Below are 25,775 nucleotides of genomic sequence, written 5' to 3'. Positions count from 1 at the left end.
AATCGGTCTCCCGAAGGACCTTAAAACGTCTACTAGCTTGAATTCTTTTAAAATGAAATGTAAATCTCATGCACTTTTTACATGTAAATCAAATGTAATTTTTCTGATGTGCTAGCCTCGTGTGTCGGTCATTATTATTTTATATTTTATTTTATCCACTTCTTAATTTGTCATCATTTATTTTTGCTTTGTTTCAACAAACAAACAAACAAACAGGAGGAGTGTAACCGACTGCGAAGTATAGCCGAACGGTTAGTGGTGCATGCGTGAGTACTACTGCTACAAGTAACTGAAAAAAAAGTACAAAAGCTGATGATAGAATCAACATGTGTACTATGATTGCGCCTTTATTAATATTATGCTTGGTTCAAGCAGCTGATCAAGCCAGTGTTGACGTCAAGGTTGACAACTTTCAGTTATCTCTGAAAAATTCAAGTCTTCTTCCTTTACCCGAAGTATTTCTTGACGATCTTGACAATGAGTTGGGTACGAATGACAAGCTATCTCTTCAGCAACTGGAACAACTGCTAGAGAGGCTACGTCACAACGGTGGTAACACCGATGGAATTGCCATAAGAGATGGTGTTGTTACCGTAAACAGTGAACAAGACCGGGTAAGTTTATATGTGTGTACGACGTAGTCGATCTATGCAAGACATACTAACATATGGTGTCCAATCCATGACAAAATTACAACTCCTCATTTTGCTATTCTTATTTCAATTTTACAACTCAAATATCTATTTTTCTGTTCTATATTCCATTTTACAACTGGTCATTCCAAACTCATTCTTCTAAACCCAATTTCACAGTCGAATGAAACAGGAAGCAGAGAAATCGAATGTCGAACTGTACAATAGAATACAGAATTAAACATGGAAAATAGAATACAAAATTAAAAAATGGAAAGTTGAGTTGTAAAATTTCATTCAGAAATGAAAGTTCAGTTGTTTAATTGCATTCAGTTTTGCAATGACGAATTGTAAAATAGAATATCGAACAGCCTGAAAAATAGATATTTGAGTTGTAAAATTGAAATAAGAATAGCAAAATGAGGAGTTGTAATTTTGTCATGGATTAGACACCGTATTCTACACACGTGACCCATTCAGAGACCAGTCAGTTTCTTCGGCTTGGGGAGGAATGGCTTGGTAGGGGAGGGGTCACCCTGTTTTTGAAATTGGCAGTAGGGGGTTATGCTGTTTTGAAAATTGTGGATGAAGGAGGGGGTGGGTCATTGAGTTTTGGATTGTGATGGAAGTAAAAAATCCTTTCCTACAATGGCATATAGCCTTGTCTAAAATGTGGTACATGTGTTACGATCCAAAATATCGTATTTCGGAATTATGGGAATAAATTCTACTTTTCGGCATTGTAGGCCATAGGTCAGAAATAGACTGGCGATTACGAATCTGGGCAAACATGATGTAACTGAAATTCACATGATTGGTTAGAGAAAAGTACATAATAACTTTTATGATGCCATGATCTTAGGGTGTGATTTGCTATTAATAGTCGTTGTGTAAATTACATTGTATTGGAAGTATTAAGAATTAAAACATCCAGAGGCACTCGGGCACTCGGGTAGGTGATTCTGGCAAGCCGAAATCTCTCCTCTGTCGTGACTAATTCCCGACTTGGACCCGAACGACCCCGTACGAGTGTATGAGAGTGTGAGTGCTAGAGTGCGACGTTAGAACTATCCATACTTATAGTTATACCGTTCGACTCTACGACACCCAACACGTGAATATTTGTTCTTGTCCCCGTTTCTTCCATCAATTATTTAATATTATTCCACGTAAGAGTTCAAACATACGTATATACATATACATATACATGTATTACCTAGCTATCATTCTAGTTACAGAACATGTCATGGAAGTACTTGGCTGTTTCACAATCACTGCTTCACATATTGCTTTGGTTTCGTAATGGTAATCTTCATATATAGTTTATGAAAAAAGTAATCTAAATTGTTCTACCAGGGTACTCGTCACTATGAACTTGTCAGAAGGGATTAATACACTTTCTATTTCGAACACTACATGTTATCGACACTACAAATCAAATTCCAGTTTCTATTGTACACTAGGTATGGCCACCTAACATTCTCTAACATACTTGTGACTTTTTAATACTATACAGATGCAATATTAATGCACCTTTACCAATGTTGCAGGCCCATTTGTATGTGACATGGGAAATTCATTTAAAACTTACATTTACGTTAGCTTTTTAAAGGTTGTAAATATTACCTCAAAGGCTATGAATAACCTAAAAATTGTCTTAATAAAAAAAAAACACGAGTATAAAGTTGGCGTCAGATTCAGATTCAGATTCAGCTAGCGTCATATTGAGCGTCAGATTCAGCGTCAGATAGCCTCAGATCCGAAGACACCCAACGGACTCAATCAAACCTGAAATAATACCGTTGAGACTACGGGGAAAGATTCTGCTTCACAACCTTTTGATGGAAGATGGAATGTCTCTGCTTACACAATTTTAAATTTTAAATTCAAATTTTTAAAAATGACAACATATTACATACGTAAACTTAGCTTTTACTGACACCATGTACATTATTGGCAAAACGTATCAACCAACGAACATACAGTGGCTGAACTTGGGGCTATCAATGTCTTGGTTGCAAGTATTTCAACTCTATTTCACATATTTTTCCCAAATAAAAATTGTGCAAGCAGAGACATTCCAACTTCCCATCAAAAGGCTGTGAAGCGGAATCTTTCCCTGTAGTCTCAACAGTATTATTTCAGGTTTGATTGAGTCCGTCGGGTGTCTTCGGATCTGACGCTATCTGACGCTGAATCTGACGATCAATATGACGCTAGCTGAATCTGAATCTGAATCTGACGCCAACTTTATACTCGTAAAAAAAACCCAGATCTGCCAGGGGCCGCCAAGGACTCCGTCATCCCCAGAGGTCACTCGTGCATTCAACCAACAATCAGATGCACCAACCTTTTTACTGTCATAATGGTATTAACTATTTTCACACTATGCTAATAAGATAGTCTTTTAAAGAAGTGAAATGTTTGCCAAGATAGTCTAAAATTGCCTTAATCTCCAAATCTCCCCTGCCAGTGATGATACCATTAGATGTACTGACCTTTACACCCATTGCATTAAGTTATATAGCAACGCATGTGATAAAAACGTCGTTTTATCAGTGGTGGACAATGAAAGCTGTCTTTGAGGGTGCCGAAAAAAGTCTATTTCTTATCACTATCAAACTGACAAATATTGATACAAAACAACACCGGACCCCTATCATGCCTATGCATGGTGCAGGTTCATGTGTATGTATGTATACACATGTCATTGTCTGTGGATCGACTCTTATCAGTTTGTCTGTGTCGTAATCGTCTGTCTGATCCTAAAAATAAACTTTTAGTGTATAGATTATATGTTGAGTTTTGGGCGAAAAATCGCCAACACACATGACAATACAATAAAAAAACATGCATAAGTCTGCAATGAATAATTACAACAGATGTGATCGTGGAGTTTGTATTTTAGCAACTTCGCTTGTGTACAATCCATTTTGAAATCTCTTGAACAGATTTTGAATCTAAACTACAGAAGTCATCTGAGTATTTCAGGAGAACCGGATCAATGTCACTCTAATACAAAGGCAACCGTCGTCTGTTGACTGTTGGTTCTGACAGGATACTAGTCCTGCTTGCAGACGGTGCATGCGTTTCACTCAACGCCGTGACGGAGAAGGAAGGGCCGACTTACTCCGTATGCAAGCAGGACTAACAGCCTGAACAGGATAATTGTTCATCACCGAAATGGGTGCTAAAACTTTTCGTTTGACCATATCATTTTATGCAAGGAGGTCTATGTAATGACTACCAATTTATTAATTAATGTGTTAATATTTAGCTTTTTACAATTATTAATACAATTTTGATGATAATTTAGAGTGACTTTAATATTGAACCAAGGCTATTCGGACAACAGATATGATTTTCTCACTGTTACTCCGCACGTTATCATGTATATGTACCTTCAAACCAATCGGTGATCTGACACCTACATGAAGGTCATATATTACATGTAAATATGCAATCAGCCGACTTTTCTGTAATACGCAGGGTAATGATGAAACTTTCAAGTAGCGGTCGTTTATTTCAATATGGAAAAAAACCTATATGAAGACTTTCAATCGTCAACAAATAGTTACAGAATTGTAAGTCTGTGGATGTGACAAAACAACTGGAGCGTGTTGGTAGTTTTTCAAGGGTTGCGGAGAAAATGTCTGCCCATGTTACTACAGGAAAGAGTGTGTGAACAGAATTTAGTGAAATTGGTGAATTCATAGATCATTGATGGCTTGTCTATGTTAAAGCATATTAATGATAGAATTTGACTTTTAGTGCAAAATGCAAAATTAATCTATGAGCTTACACTCGAACTTTGTGTTACAACATGACTAACTTTCACAAACAAACAAACAAACAAACTGATAAGTCGCGTGAACCTACATCAGAGGGACCCGGTGTTGATTTTTGTATCAGTGTTTATCTGTTTAGTAGTGATAAGAAGTCGACATTTTTTATTTTTTACCCCAAAGACAGTTTTCATTGTACACCACTGATAAAATGACGTTCTGATGACCGGCGTTTCTATATAACTTCTGCAGTCACTGTGGTTGTATTGCAGTTTATTTAACTTTTTAAGAACATATTTCAACCCCATGTAAGTTATAAAGAATGCTTGAAAAGGTCTGCTGAATAACCTTAGATTGGTAAAAAATACATCCAGGGCTTCTAGGGGAGACCCCTCGGACCCCCCCCCACATGAAGTGGACACATCCCTGTCTCAAGCTCTTCCCTCTTCCTCTTACTGTCAAGATGCTATCAAACTATATTTCAAAAATAGTTCAATCCTATGTAGTAGCTTTTTACATTTTGGTGCTGTCTTGTAAAGCTTGGAAATTATTGTCTGAAAGGGTCTGAATAGTCTCAAAATTGACTTTTCAGAGCTTCTAGGGGGTGACCCCCTCGAACCCCCCCCCCCCATGAGAGGTGAGAGGTGTGCATATTCCCAAGAATTTATTAAACTCTTTTTGGAATATATTTACACTGTGTAGTCAATAATTATATCATAGTCCTATCCCGGGATCTTATAAATTATTTACAAGACAGTCAAGCAGTCCACACTGAGTCACGATCAAAAATACCTGTGTCATGTGAATATGATATATGGGGGGGGGGGGGGGGTCATCATGTTTTAGAATGAAGTGATGGGGTCAACCTCTTTTCGGTTTTACAGATGGGGGAGGGTGTCCGTGACTTTTTGTCGACCCGATGGAACAATCCACCGATCGACCCCACCCCACCCCCACCCCAGGCTTGAGGAACTGACCGGTCTCTAATATTCATGGCAATATCACCACGGCGGTCTGATGAGCTATTTTTGTACTTGCGGAATACTTCCACAATATCGCGCATCTCCGATCTCGAGTTGGGTTGAAATGTCTTTAATTTTCCTATTATTTTCCTTCCGTACGCGTGTTCTTAAGAAATGTCGGTTAAGGCTGTTTTACGATTGACCAGACTTGTCGTACTTCCTGACTAAACAGTGAATATTCGTGCGTGTACTCCTCAGAGATATACCAAATGGGTACGATGCGAGTATCACCATAGCTAAGCTTATATATTTCAATTTTCAAAAATAAACCCGTAACAATCGAGTCTAGTTTCATATACCTGTCTGTCTATGGTATCAGTCGATGTCATTTAAACGAAGAGTATTGTCTGATACTCAGTCACGTGCCAATAAATATTGAACATTATTTTTGATCGAAAGACTTTGCCATTTTCAGATGCCGACATGAGCGATGTGTCAGATAATCAAACCCACAGACAGACAGACAGACAGACAGACAGATAGACAGACAGACAGACAGACAGACAGACAGACAGACAGAAACAACAACAACAACAACAACAACAACAACAACAACAACAACAACAACAACAACTACTACTACTACTACTACTACTACTACTACTACTACTACTACTACTACTACTACTACTACTACTACTACTACTACTACTAGTAGTAGTAGTAGTAGTAGTAGTAGTAGTAACTAACTGAAAGAAAACACTTTAATTTGTAATAAACTGTGTGGAAAAAATATTTTTGTAACGATCCATGACACATATCAAACTGAGGAGTATAGAAACACTTTGGGCCGCGGGGTCATTGTAACAGCCAAATTCAACATGGATGTACCATGATTTCAGTAGCAAGTCATCATTTACACCTATTTCATTCGTCACAGTAGGCGTGAGCTTACATTTTAGGCAAAGTGTCCCATTTTGATTTAATGGGGTGCGTACGTACAGATGTAAGCAGACTCTAATTTTTGTTTAAGTTTACGTTGGTTTCATCGCGAATTCGAAACCCCGGGATTCGAAGCTTCTAATTTTTGAACGAAATAGTAACATGGTGATTCCGTCGTGGTTTAGAAAATAGACATATGCTACTAGTTACGAAATTTTCCGTGTTTGACGATCGAAACTGGGTAAAACTTAAAGTAAGCTTGCATTCTTTAATTGTCTAAATTAGAGTTCCATCACTTAAATAATTGATTACAATTAAAACTATATAAACAAATTGTAACAAACCCGTGTGCTTTATTTATAATAAATGCATGTGCCAAGTTATACAAATGAAAGTGTGCATTACATTTCTGCTTTGGCAGCGTGTATAGTCACATTACTCAGATATGCCTGTGGTTCGTTGAAAATGTTTTTACCTCCATGATCACATCAACGACCACGAAGCAAACTGAGATCACACTATCTAATACACGATCTTGAATCTCTGATTTTTGTAGTGCTATTCTGCTGTGGAAATGATGCAAACTGTCCGTCAAATCGGGAGAAGATATTGTGCGGAAGAAGGAAACGAAGACCAAAATGAAGTACTTGAGTTTGAAGAATTTTGGTCGAGAAGAGTGCGTCGAAGCAGTTCTAATGACACCGAACCTGAAGATTCTCCAACCACTGCTGAAAGTAAGTATAGTAAACGTAGGTAAAGGCCAGGGTCGGGGGGGGGGGGGGTAATAGACGAGAGATTGTGCACCAAGGTTCCTAAACACCCACTCATTTGTAGGATGTATATCACTGTTATGTCAATGTATGATATAATAGTTATAGCAATGTATGATATTACTGTTATGTCAATGCATGATATAATTGTTATATCAATGTATGATATAATTATGTCAATGTATGATTTAATTGCTATGCCAATGTATGATATAACAGTTGTCAATGTATGATATAATTGTTATGTCAATGCATGATATAACAGTTATGTCAATGTATGATATTACTGTTATGTCAATGTGTGATATAATTGTTATATCAATGTATGATATAATTGTTATGTCAATGTATGATATAATTGTTATGTCAATGTATGATATAATTGTTATGTCAATGTATGATATAATTGTTATGTCAATGCATGATATAACAGTTATGTCAATGTATGATGTAATTATGTCAATGTATGATATGATTGTTATGCCAATGTATGATATAACAGTTATGTCAATGTATGATATAATTGTTATGTCAATGTATGATATAATTGTCATGTCAATGCATGATATAACAGTTATGTCAATGTATGACATAAGTGTATGATATTACTGTTATGGCAATGTATGGTATAACAGTTATGTCAATGCATGATATTACTGTTATGTCAATGTCTGATTTAACTATTACTGTCAACATCTGATAGTACTATTTTGTTTCATAATTATACCATTTCTGATCCTGCTTGTATGATGATTTATATATATATATATATATATATATATATATATATATATATATATATATATATATATATATATATATATATATATATATATAGTATTATTTTATATTCTAAATATATCATATTTCATTTCGTTGTTTTCAGAGTGGGGTTATGGTTTCCTCTGTGTCACCATTATCAGTTGTTGTTCACTGGTTGGTGTCTTGGTTGTACCATTTATGTTCAAGAAAGTTTTTAAGTATGTTCTCATGTTCCTGATCTGTTTGGCAGTAGGAAGTCTCTCTGGTTGTGCAATCTTGCATCTCCTGAGTAAGGTAATCAGTATGGACTATAAACATAGACATGAATGAATAAACTTTTATTTGTACAACAGTCGGTCCAGTTCACATGCACGCTCATCAGGAACCCACACACCGATAATCTAGTTAGTTACTAGGGGTGCTCCAATGAAACTTTGTTTCTGAACAGAAATTTACATGATTTATACACCCCCTCCGCTTCCTCCTCCAAGTGAATCGTGACGTCATTCAAATAAGCCGGAATTAAGATGACGTCATTCAAATAAGCCGGAATTAAGATGGGTATAACAGCTCACATGCTGATCACGACGATGCATATTGTGTTTGCCAAGAAAAGACCCAACAAGCTCTTTATACGCGTATTCATCAACCATTTGAAATTTAATATCACAATAAAGTTGTTATAGAACTCCCAGTGGGTAAAATCTGTCATATATTGCACAGTCACTATACAAAGAGCTTCTAAAGTATTGATATGCGATATCTATATATGAATAATGAGATATTTGTTATCACATAGCACTGCATGAATATACCAATGATTGGGGTTTACTTCCTAACACCAACCAAAATCTTGGTGCTCTATTTCCGCAAAGTAATACTCGGGCCTAATAAAAAAATTTGTGCGGTTCCGATTACATCAAGTTTAGAATAGGTGGGGTAGGTAGATTTTAATTTTATTTTATCAATTTTTTTGTGTGAGTGTATAGTTCAGGTGGCTATGTTTTCCGTTGTTTTCCAAATGGTCTCAGTGTGTACAGACTATAATTTGGTTTCTTCTCATCAGATGTACATCCATTACAGAGGAGACACTTCCCAATTTCACTAATGTGTAAAAAAAAAATTAGGGCCAGCCGTGAAAAACTAGGTGGGGGTCGGGTTACCCGACAACTTTTTTTTTGGCCTCAAAACTTTTAGCAGAATCATAGAGTTTAGGCAATAATTCATAATAATATCTTGAGGAGTTTGGGTTGCTTGCAATTGATGGGCTACATCATTTAGTCTCGACAAAGTACTGTTGATATCTTTACTCACAATACTACTAGTTGTTGGGTGTGTCCATGGCAATCATCATGCACATTTGTGACTATTTTTAGTCTTTCTTATTTTCATGACCCCTTTTAATGTTTTATCAATCTATTTTTTTAGGGATGTCTTTTCACCAATGATGGTGATAATGTATATGATTTGAACTATGTGATGACAAAACAGATCTCAAAGTTAGAAATTAAGAAGCGTTGAAATGTTATTGCCATAAATGTCATCTTTATAATCTATATTTTTACTCAAGGCGCATCAGTTCGAAGATGTTTCATTGACATATCACCTGAAAAACCTGACGATTCTTGGTGGTATCTATCTTTTCTTTGTCGTGGAGAAACTAATAAAGATGGCTCTGGCAGGAAGAAATGTAAGGATTTTATATGATTATACTTTAAGGGATAACAAAATCAAGTGGTCTTTCATCCGAGGACAACTGATTTTCCACAAGATAAATCATTTTTCGTATTGACTCCATCTGACCATCGTGAAAAGAAACCAAGAGATATACTGCAGTGTTCTACGCATATTCCTATGGTCTTATTGTTCATGTCCATTTTCTGATATAAAATCTCACGTTACGTAATACATGTAAGTATAATTCATTTCGTTATCCATTCCCTCCTATAGCAACAGACTCTCCAGACGGAAATGGCAGCACATGCAAATGAAGGCTTTTCAAAGGTACTATCACACAGTATACCTATGTATTAAGTTTGTGTGTTTTTATGCTTCTTGTACACAATACATAATACATCATAAGGATTTGTGGTGAAAGTTACCGTCAGTCCAACTACTATATTGATGTACCTGATAGGAGATATGGACTTGAAAATAATTGTCATGGGTTTGAAAGGAAAACAAGTCCGCTTGTCTACGGTTTAAAATAGCTTTTTTATCCGACATTTCGGCCATGCACAGATGACCTTCTTAAGGAAATATTGTTGGAACCACGAGAAATTGCTTGTGCCTGGATGGAAGTAAGACGCCAATAAGGGTACTTGTTTTCCTTTCAAACCCATATATATGATAAAGTTATTAAGAGATGATATTTCAAACTCATATATGTGGCCTCGTCATTTCGGGTTGTCGGTGGCTGAGCGATTAGCTCGTACGCCTCTTAACTCTGCAGTCTGGGTTCGGACCCGCCAGGTTTCGGCTGGGTTTGATTTAAAATTTAAATTGGTCTGTAAGTAGGGTGATGCTCAGTTTGACCCTGTCGAACAACGCATGTTTTCCCCGGCTACTCCGGTTTCCTTTTGATGAGCAAATTCAAAACATTAATCATAGACACTACTATTAAGATGATTAACGTTTCCTTTATTTGCCTTACAACAGGGAACTTGCAAGTTCCTTATTGAAACAACTTTGGACTAATTAGTACCATACTGGTCTGAGATACTGAGTATAAGTGATAACAGGTGTAATGAAATTACTAAGCTAAATAAACATTTTATTTCCACCAAATTAGCTCGCTAGCTTTGAGTGTGTCTTCTGCGAAAATTTGTTCCAATTCTATAGCTTATATGCTGGAAACATCAGAAATGTTATCATAGTAATATTATTAATCACTACTTGTCTAATTATCATAATATTGTGTTGTATAGGGGTATCACGTATAATTCCACGGATCAGATCGCTGTATTTCCAACCTGTATAACGTGGGTCATGAATACTCTCTCTCACCTTGTTACTTCACAGGGAAACGATGATGTTAATGAAATGGTGGTCAATGGTGGACCCAAGGCGTGTTCTCATGCCGAAAAAGGAAAAGGTCTTGCAACAGTTGCATACATGGTCATCATGGGAGATGGCCTGCATAATTTCATGGACGGATTAGCTATTGGAACAGGATTCACTATTTCTGTCATCAGTGGAGTCAGTATAAGTGTTGCTATATTCTGTGAAGAGTTTCCACATGAACTAGGTAAGAATCAGTTTATGAAACATTTTAGTCTGTGAAGAGTTTCCACATGAACTAGGTAAGAATCAGTATAGGTAACAGTTAAGTTTGTGAAGAGTTTCCCTATGAACTAGTTAAGAATCAGTATAGGTAACTGTTTAGTCTGTTAAGAGTTCCCATATGAACTAGGTAAGAATCAGTAAATTTCAGAGATCTGTGCTTACTGTAGACATTCTTTGGAAATGTGTATGAGTATAAAGTTGTTTGTGTGGAAATAGGTGTGATTGGTAAAGCAATCAAATCACAGACTGAGAAAAAGGAAATGGAAAATGAAGTCAAGCATGTGAGTAAATTTTCATGAGAAACTGGCTTCAACACATGTGTTACTGTGGTTCTTTGACAGTGCCCATATTCGCTTCATACGAATCACCATCTGTGTCGGTGCGTCTGTAGACCCGGTGTTTCTACCTAGGGTAGGACTAAATCCTACTTTTGTGGTCTATGAATTGTTCCAATATGAATTTGAATTGCCATAGGTATCGCTATGGCTATACATAGTCTGTGAATAGGCCCCATATGAATTGGAATTGCCATAGGCATCACTGTGGCTGTATATTCTGTGATGAGTTTTCCATATGAATTGGAATTGCCGTACATATCGATGAACTTGCATAGTCAGTGAATAAGCCCCCTATGAATTAGAATTGCCACATGTATCGATGTGGCTACATAATCTGTAAATATTCCCATATGAATTAGAATTGCCATATGTATCGCTGTGCCCATCCATATGAATTGGAATGGCCATATGTATCATTGTGGCTGCATAGTCTGATGAGTCCCCCTATGACTTGGAATTGCCATATATGTATGTGGTTAAAGAGTTTGAGAAGAGTTTTTACATGAACAAAGTTAGGAATAATTATTAGTCTGGGTTTTGTCATGATCTTAAAGTTCATGATGAATTGGGTTAAACTAGGTACACGTGTCTGCATAAGATGAATAGTAACAGAGCACACAACGTCTGTCTTAAGAGTCAGAAAACTAATCCATATTTCAAAATTCACATCATACACTATATTCTTACTTATAGGTGATTTTGCCATCCTGTTGAACTCTGGAATGCCAGTCAAGAAGGCACTACTTTTTAACTTCCTATCAGCCTGCATGTGTTACCTAGGTTTGGTAGTAGGTATCTTTCTGGGAGAGTACACAGATGCATCCACGTGGATCTTTGCCCTAACATGTGGAATATTCCTCTACATTGCACTGGTGGATATGGTAAGTCTTGCCAGTCTTGCAAAAAGTTAATGTAACGCATTCATTTTTTCATTGTCATTGATAAATGTATCATAGTTAGTGAGTATACATGATGTACCCCTTAATTAACAAAACTAATTGTGTGAAATTTGAAGCTTGCATAGTTAACATATTGCCTAATCATCGAAGTGTAATTAGTTATGCAGATTAACAATTAAGATTATAAGTTACATTAATAAGATTTAAATGACACATACACTTCTTTACCATCAACACAAATTCATGTACTAAATTATTTGAAAATTAAAGGTTGCATTCAAAAGGTATTGTATGATTATCAAAAATGATTAATCTATGCAAAGCACACTTCAAATGGCTGATTAATATTCATTGTATGTTTACCAAAATCTAATCAGTTCTTGTCATTACCATATTTGAAGATGTTTCATAACAATAGATGCAGTGGTTTTTGAGATATCTTGTTCACAGACAGACAGACAGACAGACAGACAGACAGACAGACAGACAAACAATCAAACAAAAACAAACAAACAAACTAACAGACAAACAAACAAACAAACAAACAAACAAAGAAACGAACAAACAAACAAACAAACAAACAAACAAACAAACAAACAAACAAACAAACAAACACAAGTATAACATAACCTCCCCTTACTGGGAGGCAAGAATCACTCATTTAGCCAAGGCATATAGCAGTGATAGAAATGTGTGCATGTATACATCGATTACATTGTAGTTCAAAGTGCATCATCAGAATTAGAAACAATGGATTTTATTGTTGTCATTGTCATGAACATTACAAAATTATGAAGATCACGTTTTAGCCTAACTGTGTGATAGTGTAATTATACATTTTACTAGGAGAGCTGTACAGTTAAAACTGCACAAATTGAGTCTATAACGTTTTCACTCATGTAACAATACTCAATTAAATAAAAATCTCAATTCTATTATGTCGGTATAATGTTTCATATATAATCTCTAATTTTTCTCTTTTTTATCAACAGTTACCAGAAATCAACACAGTAGAAGAGGGTGATATAAATTGGGGTACACAATGGTTGCTTTTCTTCCTTCAGAGCCTTGGATTACTAGTTGGTTGGGGCATTATGTTTCTACTAGCAATCTATGAGGATGATATGAAAAAAGTATGAGAGAAATCTAAGTCAATCCCATATGTCATAAGAATGTTAAGTTGTTTCATTATACCCCTGCTACCAATAAATGGTATGTTCTTACGTTCCTGAATAGAAGTGTTGATTGTATTTTGTTTTCTTTTGGTGGTATATTCCATTATATTGATTGGTGGATTTTCATGTTATTATTTTTATATCATTCATATTATCTTACAATTGATTACAATATAGCATGCAAAACTATAAAGATATACACAATAAAGATGATACAACGTAGTAGTTTGTATAACTTTTTTGATAAAAATAGAATTACTGTATTCTGCCTGTCTATCAAAGTTTGACATCAATAAGTAACTGGAATACATGCAATAAACTGTTTAGAGAAAATGTGAGTTTATAAAATTCAGTCCGGATTGATGTTGTTTTGTTTTACAACGTGAAGCTCACTTTGCCCCACAACTTGCGTAAGTATAATTGTGATACTGTAACTTCAAGATTAAATTTTTGGACAATATTGAACGTTTTCTCTGTCGTCTGTACTACAAATTATTGCAAGCCAGGGCATATATTCTCCGAGATGAATTCTCCTACTGACGTCACAAATTGAGAGTCTTGAACAGTGCCATAGAGAAGCCCAGCAGTTGTACGACGATTATACATATATCATAAACAGAACAAAATTATGAATGCCTTTGGCATATTCAAAAGTGTCTGAAATACATACAGGTCAATGATAAACAACACCTACAATTCTTCATTTTTTTATTTGATTATCGAAAGCTGTGAAACCACAGCTCAGTCAAATTAATGGGTTTATAATGAATCAGACTGCTCTATTTAGTGACTGCCATTTACACAACCAGTCAGTTAAAAGCATACATATAATTTCAAAGATATGAATCCTAAATGGTAAGTGTTACTTATTATTGAATAATTGTGATCATTATAAAATCTAACATTTGGTGCTCTATTGTGCATAGCTATTGTTATCCTTGACGGATATATAGCTTATTGATAAGTGTTCAATAACTTTTACAACAAAAAAAAAGAAAGATGGCTAGTTCGTAGGGGAGGGGGACTACGTCATGCGTCAGGCGCGTACAACACTGTGATCAGTAAAATTCATTGACGGTTTTCATCATCACATGACAATTCTACTCTATCAGGTGTCACAAACCATCTGTCATCAGATCATCAGTTGGTCTGACTAAGCGCCCAGGATACGACGTGAAACTGTTGCCATTCTAAACAACAGCAAGTCCAGTAGGATAGATTATAATTACTTCGTTATTAACTTCGAATTCATACCTGGATGATTGAGAACATTCATAGACATAGAGGGTAGCGTATAGTCTGAGTTAATATAGTAAGCAAATGGCAGACAGTATTGATTTTGACTTTGATACTCGTCAGAATTTATCTGTGAGTGATGAATCTTCTTTCATTGACAAGCCGTTATGTGATAAAGTCGCACCACTTTAGACGATATTTCCTGACAAGAAACTATTTTTTTCTTTTTGTGGCCAATTAAAAAATATGCCAATAACTTATTAAAACTAAAAGCTATATTAGTAATATTTTCAGGGCAGGTGCGCTTTGGTATCGCGAATGTGTGTACCGAGTTATAATGAATTTGAAGCGTGCATTCTTGAGATATAATTACCGAAAATCATTAATTACATAAATTGCTCATTAGTATTCACGAGATTTTTACCAAAACCTAATTAAGTCTTGCCATTACCCTACGGAATACGTCTTCAAAATTTCGTTTGAATTGAGCAAGCCGTTATGTGTTCTGTGTTTGACATCACCCTGAGATTGGAAAATCAAGGAGGGAGGGTGGTTTACAAACAAACTAATTATATATTCCAAAATATGCAAATTCAGACAAAAATGAAAATTTGAGTGTACAGTGACTATATTACAAGTGTAGCACCCATACATTTGACAAGATTAAGGTGGAACCAAACAAAAAACATTTTTGTTGTAGTTTATTACATATACATGTATGTACATTATACATGTCAACTCAGTGGACTATATCCATGGAATATTTTGCTCTTCTTTTTTTCATTTTCTTTTAGTTTTAGTGTAATTATTAGCTGGAAGTAATTTTGTCAGAACTTGTAGCTTATTGACTTATTTGTTTTTCCTGCTCCTCTTTTTTTTCTGTTATGTACCCTTTGTACAATTTCTGGTGAAATAAATAGAAAAGTCTTTACCATGCACACTTGAAGTTGTATTTGATTGATACATACATTGTGTTGTGTGTGTAGTCATATTAATGTCCATTCATAGATTGACTAGATCAAGTAAAGGGAGTGATCAGTTTTTACAGCCTGGGGTAACATCATGAGCCATGTTGTACTAATGACGACAGTGTCAACACCGAGTCTTTACCACATACACATGGAGTCCACACTGAATCGAAAGTTGTATTTGATTGATACATACATTGTGTTGTGAGTGTAGTCATATCAATGTCCATTCATAGATTGACTAGATCAAGTTAAGGGAGTGATCAGTTCTTACAGCCTGGGGTAACATCACTAGCCATGTTGTACTGAAGAGAGTGTCAACACGGAGTCTCTACCACATACACATGGAGTCCACACTGAATCAAAAGTTGTATGTGATTTATCCATACACTGCATTGTGTGTGTAATCCATTCACAGATTGACTAGAGCAACTTAAGCTATGGACATTGATATGTCATGTCACAATATATACAACTATTATAATAGTTTTAGTTTGTGTCTTTCTAAACTTGTCAAAAGTGATCTCACCAAAGTAATCTATTGCATTTACTTACACCCATGGGCTTCACACACAAACAGACATCGTTGACAAGCTGCAACCATATTGTTTTAATATCAGACTTTTATAAAATACTCTACATGCAAGTACAATACAAAAGTGGTTACATGATCATTTCTATAACAACAGGGGTTACTAAGGCATTGTTAACCCAAACTTGGCCCCGCATTAAAAACCAGAGATAAAAAATATTTTAAAAACTATGGAAAAGCGTAGGCATATATCGCAATTGCATCCATAAAGTACATCCATCCCCTAAATAAAATATAATACTCTCCCCTTAATAAAAAGTACATCCATCCCCTAAATAAAATATTTCTCTCCCCTTAATATAAAGTACATCCATCCCCTAAATAAAATATTTCTCTCCCCTTAATATAAAGTACATCCATCCCCTAAATAAAATATTTCTCTCCCCTTAATATAAATTACATCCATCCCCTACATAAAACATTTCTCTCCCCTTAATATAAAGTACACCCATCCCCTAAATAAAATATTTCTCTCCCCTCAATAAACAGTACACCCATCCCCTAAATAAAAAGTCCATCCATCCCCTAAATAAAAAGTACATCCATCCCCTAAATAAAATATTTCTCTCCCCTAAATAAAAAGTACACCCAACCCTAAATAAAAAGTACATCCATCCCCTAAATATAAAGTACATCCATCCCCTAAATAAAACCCAATCCATCCCCTAAATAAAATAATTCTCTCCCCTTAATATAAAGTACATCCATCCCCTAAATAAAAAATATCTCTCCCATTAATACAAAGTACATCCATCCCCTAAATAAAATATTTCTCTCCCCTAAATATTAAGTGCATCAATCCCCTAAATGTAAAGTACATCCATCCCCTAAATAAAATATTTCTATCCCCTAAATGTAAAGTACATCCATCCCCTAAATAAAATATTTCTATCCACTAAATAAAAAGTACATCCATCCCCTAAATAAAATATTTCTATCCCCTAAATGTAAAGTACATCCATTCCCTAAATAAAATATTTCTATCCCCTAAATGTAAAGTACATCCATCCCCTAAATAAAAAGTACATCATCCCCTAAATAAAATATTTCTCTCCCCTAAATATAAAGTACATCCATTTCCTAAAGATAAAGTACATCTATCCCCTAAATAAAAAGTACATCCATCCCCTAAATAAAATATTTTTCTCCCCTAAATATAAAGTACATCCATCCCCTAAATAAAATATTTTTCTCCCCTACATATAAAGTACATCTATCCCCTAAATAAAAAGTACAATTCCAGCCTCTAAATAAAACTTCCCTAGATTTATAGTACATCCATCCCCTAAATGAAGAGTACATCAATCCCCTACATCTATATGAAAAGCATTTTCATATAGGGGAGAGAGATACTTTTCATTTGGGATGGACATACTTTTCAAATACTTTGTATAAAGAATGGCAGTGGTAATACAAAGGGTATTGTAAAGTTTAAGCAACCAAATATGAACAACCAACCCATGCGAAAAAACCCCACTATTATATGAAGGATAAACAAACATATAACCTGTGTGACTCCCCATAAAGTGTTGTTTAGTAAATCTCACGATTATCATTGTACTACAAATACTAGACAAGTTGCCTGGTTTCTTTGTGCAAACTTAACGACCACCGAAAGATAGTTAGAGTTACTTTTATTATATATTAGTTGGGATTAATGTTAGTGTTAGTGTTAGTGTTAGTGTTAGTGTTATTGTTAGGGTAAGGTTATAGGTTAAAGGTTATAGTTCAGGTTAAGGTTACATAAAGAAGGTTAAAGGAGTGATCAAAGCTTGCACAAATTAAGCAACAAAGTCTATCATTTGAAGTACAATGAAGATTTGTATCATGTTACTTAAATTTCACAATTTTCTGATGTAAATAGTTCCCCATCCAACTGTATACTAATCAGCTGGTTCTAAAGTTCTTATAACCATTTAATCAAAAATTTCAATTTTCAGATGACTTTAATCCTCTTTCTCCCAGTGGTTGTAGGATATTTGTTTGTACACAACTAACTACTAGTTGGGAGAAAGAGAATTAAATACCAGATATCTGATTATTTCACAGTGAACATAAATTTATAATTACACCAAAGTATTACCATTACCTAACTTAACAAACCAACTGGCCTTGTGATAAAAGCAAACAAACTAGTTGTGTTCTATTATGTTCAAGGACAATAGCAGGAATGTAATGTTAATCAGTGTCCAAAATCTGCTTGTACAAGTTGATGGTAATTAAGTTCATAATATCCTGACAGTCAAGGGCAAAGGTCAGTTTTTACACAGAAAGCTCATCTAAAAGGTATGTTTACAATATACTTAAATTTGTCTGTACAAAATATTAACAGTATGGAGTAAATTGCTAGCTGACCTTGAATATGAAGGTCAAAGTCATAGGTTACTGTCTTTGATAATATCTAGCATGTACATGCCTATGGCTCCCCTCCAGGCTGGCATGCATGTTGACAGTGATATGTTTTCATGGTGATGAATCAGATGTCTATGAATAAGTACACCTATGTACAATCTTTGGTACAGTTCTTTATGTGCAGCGCATTCAAAGTGCTCATGAGAGTTTCTTGATTCCTGCAATCGAAAAATCACTGACATAATTCAATATTAATTCAAAGTAAAGCTCATGCAAATATTATTCCAAATTACAAATAATAAATACAAAGATGTAAATGAATGGACAGACCTTCCATCAATAAAACTTTAAAGACTAACACACTTCTTTGCAAGCTCTTATCTGGTCCATAGCCAGTGTCTTAAAACATGGATGTATTAGTGATACATCCATGCTTAAACCAACAGCTGGCTACTCCATTCAGTACAGGCAGTGAGCTTTGGGTTATTTTCAAGTGGATATAGACAACAATTCAACTGATGGCAAGATGTCAAACCGGCTCCCTGTAGCATAGTGGTTAGCACACAGGATTAGCAATCGGGAGGTCACGGGTTCGAATCCCACTGGAAACAGGGGCTTTTTCTGTGACCGACCCAAACCAAGGGTGAGTGTTCTACAGACTCGATGGGTAGGCTGTATCACTCAGTCGTGTCTCACTCACAAGACGAGTGCGAATTTGAGGGGACTCCTGGAGTAATGACTCAAAAAGTCGGGGACGATTACTCACACGGAGCCCGCAGGTGCTATGTTTGCCGGGTGACTCTGGGATAGCCTGTGGACTGACTGGGAAAGCCTTGACAGTTCCACAGCAACGTCATATAGAGCGTATGTGCTACATAGCCCTGTCATATAGTCCCAAACCCAAATGGATCTCTGTAGCATTTGTGTTTGTTTGTTTGTTTGTGTGTATTTGTCTGCATAACAGAAAATCGCTGGGATGAATTCCAAGCACAAATTTTTTTTTTAAAAACCAAAAACAAACAAACAAACAAACAAACAAACAAAAAAACACAAAAAAAACTTACTTCATCCTGTTTTCTTCAGATTTCTTCTTCAATTCCAGTAATACAAATTCCTGACGTACAAGTATGATCTGAAATACCAGGAGAAACATTTTATGAACTGAACAGAACTGAAATACAACTCAAAAACACTTGTTCTCATCTTTTTTTATGATCCCATGTCAGGAACTTCCATCTGTAATTCTGAGTAAATTACCTACGAGACTTTTATATCAACTACATAATCAACTGAAATGGTACTAAAAATCATCAGATGTAGAATGATGAACACAGGTATTTGTTTATTTACACGTATGCTGATCCAACAATGGTGAATTCAGATAAATATAGAAAGTATTGCAGGACTCTTAACCGAGATTTTCCCTCAACACAAACCTCAATAAAACATCTATCAAGAAAACAATTTCCTTGTGACTGACAAGTACATAAAATAAAAAAGATTATTACCAAACCGCTCATTATAATACTTGCTTTTCTCTTCTTTCTCTGATAATAGCTTTTTTCGACAGCTTAAATTGTGGTAATACATTTTCTTGGCAGCATTGGCATGATCTAAAAACAAGGAAACACATTATTAAGTCTTGGTCAAAAACGTAACTTTCCCTCTATAACTTTTCCTATACCATCACTATTTTGTAGTGATGGTATAGGAAAAAACCATATCTAGTATACCTCCATGAGTATCTGTTTATTTGCTGGTTTATTTAATTATTTTATTTGTTCCTATACTTGTTCATTCATTCATTCATTCATTCATTTATTTATTTATTTATTTGTTTGTTTGTTTATTTATTTGTTTGTTTCGGTTCCTGGGTTCCCTGTGGTACAAGTGTGGCGGCATGATCAAAGTGAAACTGTACAAAGGAAAACACACAAAATGCTTTGAAAATGATGTTTTACCTAAGGAGGCAAGCTAGCTTCACATCATAAAATATCCACAGTATGATTGTAATTTTTCTTGGAAAACAATGCGTCGTCTTATTGTATGTTTTGCTTTCCAACATGTTACTGAGAGTCGATTGTTTTTATATTGATTCATAACCATGTATGTACCCCTGTCGCAATCAACGTAAAAAGACACAACACTAACGTTTGTTGCAATAGTGTCTACTGTGACCTAGAAAATCACCTGCATCATGCAAAACACATCCACACTTTGAATAATTTTGGCTTTTTCACTTTGAACATCGGCATCACGATCAAGGGGTCAGGGTTATTAAAACTAACTTTGAAGAGATTGCAATATTTGACACTTACTTATGTCTTCTTCTTCTTGCTTGATAACTTTCTTCTATAGCATAATCCTCTTCAATTCTGGTCATATTAGTTCTTCATGGGTAAGATCTGTAAACAAAGAAAACATTAATATGAACTGAATTGAACAGAATACCAAGCACATTTAAACTGAAAGCCTTCCATAAGGGCAAAGTCTTTAGATTTTTGTTCCTACACACAATAATTGTTTGAATGCAACATTAACAGAACATATACAATTAGTAATGTTTGAAGTATGTACCAAATTTAATTGAATTAGGAGAGCGTGTTTACTTAAGTAGAACTAGTGGTCACCAGTTGCAAACTGTTCTGCTTGTCTGTTCGAACTAAAAAAAGCTAGCAAGACTTCATGGAAGGTACAGACCCCCTCAAATACTTGACTTCTATGTGACTGAACACAACATGATTTAAAATAATTTAATGGCAAGAAATAGATACTTATGCAGGAAATGGCTGCATTTCAATAACCGACCTCTTTGGTCAACTTTGTGTATGTCCCAGGTGACATGTCACCTTTGTGCCAGGTTTGAAAGAAATTGGAAACAGCATGTCTGAGAAATGATGTATTACGCACAGACAGACAGACAGACAGACAGACAGACAGACAGATGCATGCAGGCATGGACAAAAACAGTGGGTGGATCCCATTCTAATAGTCCCCCTTTTAGAGACTAATGATTCATTTTAGGAGTGATTAGAAGATCAAGATTGAAAAATAAGAAACTTACTTGTCCTCTTCTTTTAATAACATTCTAAGCTAGCTTTCTTCATCGTTCCTCGGTGTGATCTAAAAAATATGGCAAAGACATTTTATTAAATAAACTGAAAAGAAATAATATATATATACATACCTTGCTCTCATAATTTTATATCAATCAATCACATGTCAGAAACAATAAATCTGTAAATCTAAGGAAACATGGTCAATAGGCCTATATATATATAGATAGAAGTAGTGGTACAGTATTCTCCACCAAGAGTTTTAGCAGGGTGTGGCACCCTGCTATCCACACCTGGCATCCTCCTATTGACGCCAAGCGCCATGTTTTGATGTTTATTTATAAACCATTTGACCAAACCCTCTAAGCACACAAATGCCCTAAAACAAATTGTTCTTTCACACCTTTTCCGAAGTGACACATGGGTATTATCTGAAAATGAAGAAAAAAACATTATCAAATAAATTGTACAGAAATATATAGGTATTTACTTTTGATATTCTTTTCCTTTAGACTTTCTTCAGCAGTGTTTTCTTCAATGTTGAGTCAATTGTGTGTTACCTGAGTAGAGAAGTGAAATACAGATTTACATGGATTATTTATATCTATGGTGATCCAACAATGGTGTTTTCAGATCTATAAAGAAAACATTTTGGCTCTCTTAACCATCACTTTCCCTCTACACAATCTTTGATAAAACCATCCAGTGAGAAAAAATTTCTTCACGACTTAGAGAATCATACATTTTGAAGAGACTGTAAGACTTGAAACTTACTATCTTCTTTATCTTCTGATAACTTTTTTCTTGAGCTTCCTTCATTAATTCTGGTGATACAAGTTCCTGGGGTTTGAGCATGATCTGGAATACAAGCACAAACTGCTTGTTTTATGAACTGACAAGTCTTCATAGAAGACCCCCCCCCCCCCCCCCCGAAATACATTTGTACCCGGTACTTTACTTCTATGTGACAGAATGGAGACATGATTTAAAAGAACTTGGCTCCAAATATGGCTGCCATTCAATAGAAATTATATTAGCACAAAAAACAATGTCTAATTCTTTTCTTCACATTACTTGTAAACATGATTTAAAAGAAATTGGCAATGTGTAAACACTACAATGTGTGTGATAGGTAGGAATTGGCTGGATTTTGATAATTGGCCCTGAAGGTCAAGGTCTCCAAACATAGCTTGAATCTGATAACATGGGGTAGACACTTGAATGAAGTGTCATGGGTATTGCAGTTTTTGAGTTATGCAGTGTTTATTTTTAACTACAAATATTGTCGCCTGAGAAATGATGTACTACAAACAGAGAGACGCATGCAGGCATGGACAAAAAGGTGGGTGGAGCCCATTGGAATAGTCCCCCTTTGAGAGACTAATGATTGATTGTATCAGAACATCAAGATTGCAAAATAAGAAACTTACTTGTCCTCTTCTTTTAATAACATTCTTCGCTAGCTTTCTTCATCATTCCTGGGTGTGATTGAAAAATAGGGTAAACACATTATCAAATAAACTGAATAGAAATAATATATAGCTACATACCTCTCATATTTTTTTCTTTTAATAAAGTTTCTTCAGCAGCATCCTTCTTCATCAATTATGACTCAATTGTGTTACCTGAGAGGAGAAGAGAAATACTGCATGCCATGGTTTATTTAAATGTATGGTGATCTAACAACGGGTTATTCAGATATATAAATATACAAAAGATTTTGGGTTTCTCATCCATCATTTTCCGACTACACAAGCCTGTACTGAGAAAACATTTTTTCATGACTGACAAAAACATAAAATTTGAAAGGACTCAAAGATTTGAAACTTACTTATATGCTTCATCTTCTAATAACTTCATCAGCATTTCCAGTGATCTGAAAGAATGAGGAAAAAGCATTATTGAAAAATGAACAAAATTATATAGGTACTTGCCTTTGATATTCTTTTTCTTGAAATCTTTCAGCGTTAGAGTCCTTCTTCATTGTTATCTGTGTAGACAAAAAGAGAAAAAGAGATTTATATGGGTATTAACAAGTAAAGCCATTGCTTTACTCAAACAAGACCTACCTTCTTTATAAGATTGCAGATAACCAGATTCGCTGCGCTGCATCTGTTCATCGAAAATAGCTTGCATAGTGGCTTGCAGTTTATAACTGACCACTATAGCAAGACATATTTACATGTAGAACAGATAGAAAAATCGTTCAAGATTTCTGTGAACCAATAAGGTTTTAGCAGTTTGCAACCAAGTAACACCACGTGTTTGATCAGTTTACAAACTATACGCAATTGTACACGCGTGGTAATCTGCAGGTTACATACGCTGATGACAGCCATTGACCAAAGCATGTACTCACTGCTTGGCCAATGACCATCTGATTATCACGTTTTGGTGGATGTCCAATCTTCAGTACAGTATTCCTCTTCTAGTCAGTGTATGATAACTGACTTGGTGAACTTCAATTCCGAGAGATGTCTTCTGCAGTTATGACAGTAGTCTGGTACATGTGATGTACTTTTAATAGTTATCACAGATTACTACCATTATCAGAGTAGTGGTATCCTTTTATGTCATCTAGGGGATATCCTCATAACATACATCTAGGGGTAACATGAGTTACACTTCCATGTTACAACTCTTCATTTTAACTTAAGTTCAAACAGGTTGTAACCCAGTGGGCTGGTTCTTCTTGTCCTTACAATCACCTTGATATTTTTCTTTTCACATGTTTTATAATGTGTCCTATTGATCTCTACTTCACTTTCTTTTATACAGGTTGCTGTGAATCTTCTGTATGTATTTGTTTTGCTCACACATCATTTATTGTGTTGTTTATGCCACTCCTCCTTTGTCCAGTGTTCTTTGTCCTGTGTCGCCTATTACTCTGTTTGTAAGGTTGACACTATGTCCGTTGCATATCAGTGTCCTTTTTATTTACATGTCGTTTTACATCGCCACTTACTGTGTTTTGCACTGTGACCTGTTTCATTTTGTGTCCACGCTAGTGTACCAGTTTTGAACTGTGAACTGTAGACTATTTTTTAATGTCATTTTATATCGCCATTGTCTGTTTTCAACGTGTCCTCTCACTTACCATTTTCCTTGTTTCGCACTGTGGCCCATTTCATTTTGTGTCCACACTAATGTGCCAGTTTCGCACTGTGGACTGTTTTTTAATGTCTTTTTATATAACCACTGTCTGTTTTCAACGTGTCCTCTCACTTGTCATTTTCCTTGTTTCGCACTGTGGCCCATTTTATTTTGTATCCACACTAATGTGCCAGTTTCGCACTGTGGACTGTTTTTTAATGTCTTTTTATATCGCCATTGCCCACACTAATGTGCCAGTTTCGCGCTGTGGACGTTTTTTTAATGTCTTTTTATATAACCACTGTCTGTTTTCAACGTGTCCTCTCAATTGCCATTTTCCTTGTTTCGCACTGTGGCCCATTTCATTTTGTGTCCACACTAATGTGCCAGTTTCGCACTGTGAACTGTTTTTTAATATCCTTTTATATCACCATTGTCCACACTAATGTGCCAGTTTCACACTGTGGACTGTTTTTTAATGTCTTTTTATATAACCACTGTCTGTTTTCAACATGTCCTCTCACTTGCCACTTTTCTTGTTTCGCACTGTGGCCCGTTTCATTTTATGTCCACACTAATGTGCCAGTTTCGCACTGTGGACTGTTTTTTAATATCCTTTTATATAACCACTGTCTGTTTTCAACGTGTCCTCTCACTTGCCACTTTTCTTATTTCGCACTGTGGCCCGTTTCATTTTGTGTCCACACTAATGTGCCAGTTTCGCACTGTGGACAGTTTTTTAATGTCTTTTTATATAACCACTGTCTGTTTTCAACGTGTCCTCTCAATTGCCATTTTCCTTGTTTCGCACTGTGGCCCATTTCATTTTGTGTCCACACTAATGTGCCAGTTTCGCACTGTGAACTGTTTTTTAATATCCTTTTATATCACCATTGTCCACACTAATGTGCCAGTTTCACACTGTGGA

General features: G+C 35.5%; 1 protein-coding gene across 1 annotated transcript; it reads left to right on the top strand.

Annotated features, from left to right (window-relative positions):
• The first annotated feature begins 326 nt into the window (after positions 1-326).
• Positions 327-13,514, top strand: LOC144434403 (metal cation symporter ZIP14-like). The gene is made up of 8 exons (XM_078122857.1): positions 327-614; positions 6,878-7,055; positions 7,978-8,147; positions 9,424-9,543; positions 9,804-9,857; positions 10,875-11,100; positions 12,170-12,357; positions 13,368-13,514. Exons 1-8 carry the CDS (start codon positions 327-329, stop codon positions 13,512-13,514), a joined length of 1,371 nt encoding a protein of 456 aa, XP_077978983.1.
• Positions 13,515-25,775: the final 12,261 nt, after the last annotated feature.

The sequence above is a fragment of the Glandiceps talaboti genome, chromosome 1 (assembly GCF_964340395.1).
Source record: "Glandiceps talaboti chromosome 1, keGlaTala1.1, whole genome shotgun sequence".
NCBI classification, from domain to species: domain Eukaryota; kingdom Metazoa; phylum Hemichordata; class Enteropneusta; family Spengelidae; genus Glandiceps; species Glandiceps talaboti.
The sequence above is the reverse complement of the archived record's forward strand: the minus strand, read 5'-3'. Positions and strand labels throughout refer to the sequence as shown.

Excerpts from the sequence above, each read along its gene's own strand:
- LOC144434403 (XM_078122857.1), top strand. The coding sequence starts at position 327 with ATGTGTACTATGATTGCGCCTTTATTAATATTATGCTTGGTTCAAGCA. Across the intron at positions 7,056-7,977 it reads TTCTCCAACCACTGCTGAAA|AGTGGGGTTATGGTTTCCTC; the intron begins GTAAGTATAGTA and ends CGTTGTTTTCAG. Across the intron at positions 8,148-9,423 it reads TCTTGCATCTCCTGAGTAAG|GCGCATCAGTTCGAAGATGT; the intron begins GTAATCAGTATG and ends TTTTTACTCAAG.